The sequence below is a fragment of the Oncorhynchus tshawytscha genome, linkage group LG04 (assembly GCF_018296145.1).
Source record: "Oncorhynchus tshawytscha isolate Ot180627B linkage group LG04, Otsh_v2.0, whole genome shotgun sequence".
Lineage (NCBI taxonomy): Eukaryota > Metazoa > Chordata > Actinopteri > Salmoniformes > Salmonidae > Oncorhynchus > Oncorhynchus tshawytscha.
The window spans coordinates 37,144,431-37,152,153 of NC_056432.1; the positions used below are offsets into that span (position 1 = coordinate 37,144,431).

The following is a 7,723-nucleotide window of genomic DNA, read 5'->3' on the forward strand; positions in this document are numbered from 1 at the left end:
TGGATAAACCTCCTGTACGATACAATGTCAGACAGTTAAAGGCTGGAGAAATAAACCATTATTTAACCAAGATCCAAACCACTGGAATTGCTGAACTGTGGTGTTGTTGTTACCTAGGCTTGCATTCTCTTTCCTGAATATTAGTATCTAACAAATACTAAAAACAGGGAAATCTGACCTCAGATTATACACAACACAGTATTGTATTTATTAACCTACAAAATGCTTTCCTCCACCAGGAGAAAGACATAGAATGCATCCCAAATGGCACCCTATTCCCATAGAGCTCTGGTCCATAGTAGTGTCCTACATCGTAGGACATAGTAGTGTCCTAGAATAGGGTGCTATTTGGGACGCACATGGCCTTTTTGTTTGCGCTGCCTGGTTTAAAGGCTGTACTCCTCTCTGGGGAGGACAAAATGTCAAGAGCTTTGATTAATATTTCTCTATTTACCACTTGCATTGTCAGTCCTGGCCTTTGTGCAGCAGGGCCATCCATCAGACAGGGAGGGGAGCCAGGGTTGGCATCCCTCTCTCTAGTCATTATTGAAATCCCACTGACCCAGCAGCCATTCAGAGACAGCTAGCAAGCCACAGTGCTGCTGAGATGGCTATTCTGGCCCGCTAACAAACAAGCATCAGCAATTAAACCCTGCACTCCCAACAGCCAACATTATGGTGGCGGTAGAGGGAGAAGGGGAGGAAGGAGGGATAGATGTCTTTAGAAAGAAGCTAACTGGCTAAATGTGAGTTGACCTGATCTGCCTTCTCTGAGACACTAAAATCCTGTCAACTGCTATTATTTATTCTGAATTATAAACTGGGTAGTTTGGGTCCTAGATGATGATTGGCTGAAAGCCGTGGTATATCAGACAATATACCATGGGTATAGGCTGTCCAGGCTATATCCCAACCGGCCATGATTGGGAGTCCCATAGGGCGGCGCACAATTGGCCAAGGGTCATTCGGGTTTGTCCCGTGTAGGCCTTCATTGTAAATAAGAAGTTGTTCTTAACTGACTTGCCTAGTTATATAAAGGTTACACATGACGCAAAAATACTTGTTTGTGATATATGGCCAATGTGCCACGGCTAAGGGTTGTCTCCAGGCACTCTTTGCGTCATGCTTAAGAACAGCCTTCAGACGTGGTATATTGGCCATATACCACACCACCTCGGGCCTTATTGCTTAAATATAACACATAGCCATATAGCTGTAGTATATCACTAAATCATTACTATACTGGTCCATAGAGACAACTGCAGTACAACAGCAGTACAACTGCAGTACAACTGCAGTACAACAGCTAAATGTAATTACATTTAACAGATAAATGACCCTCTTATACCCTTGATGAAAACTAGTTTTACGTTAAGGGCAGTATATAAACATTTAATTAAGACAAAACAACTTCCAATGCAATCAAGTATCATTTATTAAACAAAATAAGAGCACTGCCATCGTTTGTATGTATTTTGTTTGATTTAATCACGTCCTCTTTCAATGACAGTCAGCAACCCCAACGGGCTCACACAATAACACTTGAAAAAATATGACATCTCTGCTTACAAATAGAAAATAAATGGCAATTTATCAAGAAGACTTTCACCGTCAGGACATGCGATACTCCCTCAGAGTGTGAATAGCAGATGGGGAAAAGAACAGCGGAAATGGAAAGATACAGAAGAAATGATCAAAAAGTAGGCTTATTCCTCCAGAAAAAAAACATCAGTCCATCTTTGCCATGGTGCAAAACTTTATTTAAAGAGTGTACGATAGACATAATGCTATGATTCAAATCTTTTTTTCTATTCGAATATTTATGAACAATTCATTTGGATAGTAAACTTCCCCCATTTTGAATGCCAAGCGCTCAAGTGAAAAATAAATACACGTTTTCATTCCTAGGAGGGAGCGGAAAAAAAAATCATAATCTAAAATAAAAAAAACAATCTAAATTCCACCATCTCATCCAATCAAATTCAAGCTCCTTTCTGTTCCCAGGCAGGTGTCTGGCCCACACACCAATGTCTCTGGGCCTGTACTGCTGGCCAGCCATCACCACTGGGTCTCTTGCCATTGCAATGCCATTCAGAATCCTGTGGCAACAGGTGGTATTCCAGGCAGGCAGGGTGAGGCCCCCTTGTTGTAGTGACTGGCAAAGACCCCTCCTGTCCAGAGGGGGCCTGGTTCATCCATCCACTGTGCATGTCTGAGGTGCCTGTTCTGTTGTCTCTGTGTCCTCAGACATCACTGGTAGCCCAGGGCAGAGGCTGAGCCCAGTCTCTGGCTGTAGAGGGCATAGGGGGAGTAGTAGGGCGAGGAGGCCTGTAGAGAATGCATGGACAGGCCTGGGGCTCCGGGCAGGTGGGCCTTGGTGTAGGGATGGTAGCGGGCCAGGCCTAAGCCAGGTGACCCCCGCAGAGAGAAGGAGCTGGGCATGGTGCCAGGGCTGCCGGGCTGGGGAAGGTGGAGGTGGCAGGAGGCGGCTGAGGAGACAGAGGAGGGGTAGGCAGAGAGGAGCTTACTGTCCAGCCCACCAGAGAGAGCTGTGTGAGTACGCAGGTGGGCCAGCAGCTCCTCTGACGTGGAGAAACGTTTGTCACACGGCCCTCCTACTGACACCCAGTTACAGGCGTGTGGCTGGGGCTCGTTCTGCAGCATGTAGCCGTAGGTGTAGAGCGGGTGGGACAGGGTGGGGGTGGTGGAGGATAGAGAGCTGGGGTGGAGGGAGTGGAGGTGGTGAGACGGATACATGATTTGGAAACCTGATTTTAGGGAGGAGGGGTCGTGGACACACGTATTGCAGTTGCTGCCCCCTAGATGGGGGTGGTTGGGATAGGTCAGACAGTATGGGTCCCTGCATAGACCCTGCATGAGGGATGGAGGTGAGGCCCCGGTGAGGGGGCTGGAGCCAGGGTGCTTCCCTGGGATCCCCATCCCTAGACTAGACTTGGTATGATCCAGGAACTGAGAGGGGTAGCCTGCATAGGCGCCCACTATGGAGCCATGGTAGCCCATGGAGGCGGGGGGCATGGGGAAGACGGAGTGTCCTGGTTTGAAGGGGGAGACAGGGGCGATGTGTCCGGAGCCTAGCCCAGGCTGAGAGGACTGTGGGTCAGCCTTGCTATCCGGCCGCGGGCTGCTAGCGGAGCTGGCATTGCTGGAGTTGGCGCTAGCCCGCATGTGACTGGAGTTAGCTAGCTGGGCCCCATCCAGCCTCTCCTTGCTGTGATCAGAGTCTTTCTTCCCTGTGCTGCTGTTGCTGTCTGAGCTGGCCTGGTCTGAGCTCACAGGCTTTTTGTCCATGTGCAGGGCCTGAGAGTGTGATGTCTGCTGCTGTGTGGAGGGGGACTGGGTCTGTCTGTGGGACTGGCCCTGGGAGTGCAGGGGAGGGGAGCTGGAGCTGGGAGAGGTGGAGTGTGGGGGGAAGGAAGGGCAAGAGCCGCCGCTCCCGGATCCACCACTGGGCACCCTGAAGCCAGCTTTGTCTGTAGCACCCTTGGTCAACAGCCCATCCTTGCGGCATTCCCCTCCGGCCTTGTTGTAAGGCTTGAAGCTAGACTTATCCTCCAGAGACTGATGCTGGTCTCCAGACTTGTGGCCGGAGCTGGAGGAGCGTCCGGATGGGTCCTTGTCACTGAGGCTGCCGGAGGAGAGGGAGCCCAGTTTGGACGAGGACGGGGGGTCTGGTTTGCCAATCTGAGAGCAGGTCTGAGCCAGCAGGGCCAGGGGACTCTTCTTAGCATCCAGCTGAGGGGGCGACACACACAGAGACAGGATGAGAGCACTGCCATGTTAAAAACGCTCTATATTCACACTATACTAGACTTACATTGGATGGTAATTTGGTTAGTATTGGGGTAATTCTGTAATTATTTGGTTACTATTTTGTAACTATTTGGTTACTATTTTGTAACTATTTGGTTACTAATCTGTAACTATTTGGTTACTATTCTGTAATATTTGTGCTGCGTGTAGTATTTCCACTAGAAATATATTTCAGCCACTATCATTTAATAGGCCAAATAAAATACATGGATGTGATTTCCATCCAATAAATGTCATCACAACGAGGTGCAGTAAAATGTGTTATAAATGTTAGTCATAAATTAGCCCATGAGTCATATATCCGCAGAGGGAAGGAAACATAATTCTGCTCGAGAGTTGTATGTCCCTGTGTATTCAGTATGAAAATCCCCAATAGAAAGATTTATGACTGCAATGTTGGCACGTGGTAAACAGCATCTGTTCTATTTGGAGAAAACTAAGGAAACGATTGAACTATTTCTGTTTCCTTCTTTTACAGACAATTACGCACAATATCTGAGAGTATCAAGACACTGGCTTATTTACGTCATCTAAAAAAGTCGACTCAATAATAGGCTACTAATTTGAGAGATTAATTCAGTGTAATTCGTTGGCCCGTGTTTGTATTATCTAAGTACAAAACTTAAAAGGGAAAACAGCACTGTAATGTAAACTGTTGACGCATTAGCGACAATTTGATGCGTAATTTGATGCGTAATTCATGATTAATCTCGTAAACTACATGGGATATTTGTAAATATATGTAGATATTTCCAAACATTAACACTGTAGATGATGATTGAACAATTAGACAGTTGTCGAAGATATGCTTCGCTTACCTCAATGCTCACTGGCGCGGACGTCAGGGGTTGGAGATATTCCGGGTGTAGCAAGTGGCTGCTGTGTGCGCTCAACATCTTTAGAATCCGAATGGGCAGCCTTTTAGCCTGGCGTGTTGGATCTGAGGGAGAAGGTACGGAAACCAGCGGTCTTTTCGCTCCTCTCTGGGGTGAATTACCGCTGTTGTTACCGGTGCGCTCGGGGGACGGACTGCGTAAATGCGCTTCAGATCCGTGGGGAGAACCGTTCATCTGGATCGAGGCGGCGCAGAGTTCAGGCGAGGGCAGCGAACGTGTAGGTGCAAGTCGAAATACATTTATGTACACACCGTATTATGCGCAAATCAATAATCAATGATTAGTACCCGGTTTGTTTAATCCAAATATACCAACGCTAGCATGGGTTCCCTGAATCAGATCAAATTATTGTCTTTAAAGAGGAAGATTTATCTCAAATGTCATCATTCCTTGATCCGCTCTTCTGTCCCTTCAAAATACTTTCCTTGGAATGGAGCAGAAAGATCATCAGTAGTCAGTTATCACAAGAACAGAATAAAAAAGAAGGAATAAATCGAATATCGCCGTAGAGGATATAGTCAGGCTGCTCCGTCGATGTCCCACTGTCTCTCTCCGTTCACACAACAGCTAGTACCATGCTCATTTCACATACTAAAGATCTAAGGACGCGGAATTTCAAAGCAAGAAGCCGCCGCCCAATAGCGAGTTCCCGCATTCAATAAGGGGGAAGACTCTCTCCATGTAGAGGCGTGGCCTGCCTATGCCCACACCCTTACACTCTCTGTAGCAATGTTGTGAAGTATGGCCTATGTTCTTGTTTTGTTGTAATTTTATTTAACCTTTATTTAACTAGGCAAGCCAGTTAAGAACAAATTAAAATTCTTATCTACAATGACAGCCTACCCCAGCCAAACCCGGATGACGCTGGGCCAAGTGTGTGCTGCCCTATGCGACTCCCAATCACGGCCAGATGTGATACAGCCTGGATTCAAACCAGGGGCTGTAGTGACACCTCTTGCACTGAGATGCAGTGCCTTAGACCGCTGCTCAACCCGGGAGCCCAAGACATATAGACATATTTTTATGATAACTGACATTAAGTCGTTTTTTATTGACATAGATAGCGCATAGCCAAACAACAAGCTGATGGTTTCCTGAAGAGGTCATTTTTTTATATAGCCTATCCATTCCCCTTGTAAATAAATTAAGTGCATTCGAAATAACAGCCCTATGTTCATGTCTGGGTACAATTCTGGAATGTTAATGACTTCATTGCATTGCTGCTAGCTGAATCGCCAATTAGGTAATTTAACTAATCTAATTGCGCAATGAATTGGTTGTATTATTGGAAAATTAGTCCTGACAGATGCTATTAAGCTCGAGCTGAAATAAATCAACTTTGATGCTCAGGGTACTCTGCTCCTCCAATGGTCATAAATTGTGTCTGGCATGATAGTTCTCATTTCTCTCCCAACTAACTACATGATGCCACATCACCTCTTGTTATATCGGCCGTATAAGACACGTCATTGTCTCCACTGAGGTTATACATTAGAATGACACGCTTGTGTCTAGAGATGCCTGTCATGACAAGACAACAGCAACTGTCTGACAACACAGCAACAAAATGAGTCACTATTCAACAGATATTATCCAACAGAACTATGCATCAGGTTATGTTACAACAATCAACATATCAAGTTATTACACATATGGATTTCTTCCCCCTTATTCAGTAATACAGACACACAATCTACACACAAACCCAATAATGTCAAAGCGACATCAGGTTTTTATACATTTTTGCACATTTATAAAAAAAATAAAAAAACAGAAATAACTTATTTACATGAGTTTTCAGACCCTTTGTTAAAACTTCTTATGGCTGCAGGGGCAGTATTGAGTAGCTTGGCTGAAAGGTGCCCAGAGGTGCCCAGAGTAAACGGCCTGCTCCTCAGTCCCAGTTGCTAATATATGCACATTATTAGTAATATTGGATAGAAAACACTCTGAAGTTTCTAAAACTGAATGATGTCTGTGAGTATAACAGAACTAATATGGCAGGCAAAAACCTGAGAAGAAATCCAAACAGGAAGTGGGAAATCTGAGGTTGGTCGATTTTCAACCCAGCTCCTATTGAATACACAGTGGGATATTGTTTATGTTGCACTGCCTAAGGCTTCCACTAGATGTCTACCGTCTTTAGAAATATGAATGAGGCTTCTACTGTGATGTGGGGCCGGATGGGATCTGTTTGAGTCACTTGTCTTGCAGAGAGCCAGGTCCTGGTCTCACACATTTCACATGATAGCGACCTGCGTTCCATGGCTTTTCTACAGACAATGGAATTCTCTGGTTGGAACGTTGTTGAAGATTTATGATAACAACATCCTAAAGATTGATTGTATACTTAGTTTGACAAGTTTCTTCGACCTGTAATATAACTTTTTGAAGTTTTTGTCCAACGTTCGGCTGGACCTGCACGAGCGTTTGGATTTGTGTACTAAATGGCCTAACAAAAGGAGCTACTTGGACATAAATAATGGACATTATCGAACAAATCTAGCATTTATTGTGGAACTGCGATTCCTGGGAGTGCATTCTGATGAAGATCATCAAAGGTAAGGGAATATTTATAATGTTATATTTCTGTTGACTCCAACATGATGGATCACTTTTTTTATTTTTCTGAGCGCTGTCTCAGATTATTGCATGGTTTTGCTTTTTCCATAAAGTTTTTTTGAAAATCTGACACAGCAGTTGCATTAAGGAGAGGTATATCTATATTTCCATTCCTAACAATTGTATTTCCATCGACATTTATAATGACTATTTCTGTACAATGTTGTGGCTCTCTGCAATATCACTGAATGTTTTTGGAACTAGTGAACATAACTCGCCAATGTATACTGAGATTTTTTTAATATAAATATGAACTTTGTCAAACAAAACATACATGTATTGTGTAACATGAAGTCCTATGAGTGTCATCTGATGAAGATCATCAAAGGTTAGTGATGAATTTTATCTCTATTTGTGCTTTTTGTGACTCCTCT

The 7,723-nt window shown here is 44.6% G+C and overlaps 1 protein-coding gene across 1 annotated transcript; it reads right to left on the reverse strand.

The window, feature by feature from the left end:
- Window positions 1–1,417: 1,417 nt before the first annotated feature.
- Window positions 1,418–5,316, reverse strand: LOC112248659 (zinc finger protein 703-like). Its single transcript, XM_024417873.2, has 2 exons — window positions 4,650–5,316; window positions 1,418–3,753 (listed from the first exon to the last, which is right to left on the reverse strand). Exons 1-2 carry the CDS (start codon window positions 4,899–4,901, stop codon window positions 2,251–2,253), a joined length of 1,755 nt encoding a protein of 584 aa, XP_024273641.1. The 5' UTR covers window positions 4,902–5,316; the 3' UTR covers window positions 1,418–2,250.
- Between the last annotated feature and the right edge of the window lie 2,407 nt (window positions 5,317–7,723).

Coding starts and splice junctions, on each gene's coding strand:
- LOC112248659 (XM_024417873.2), bottom strand. CDS start 4,901: ATGAACGGTTCTCCCCACGGATCTGAAGCGCATTTACGCAGTCCGTCC. Junction 3,754..4,649: donor CCGCGCCAGTGAGCATTGAG/GTAAGCGAAGCA, acceptor TCGCCCCCTCAG/CTGGATGCTAAGAAGAGTCC.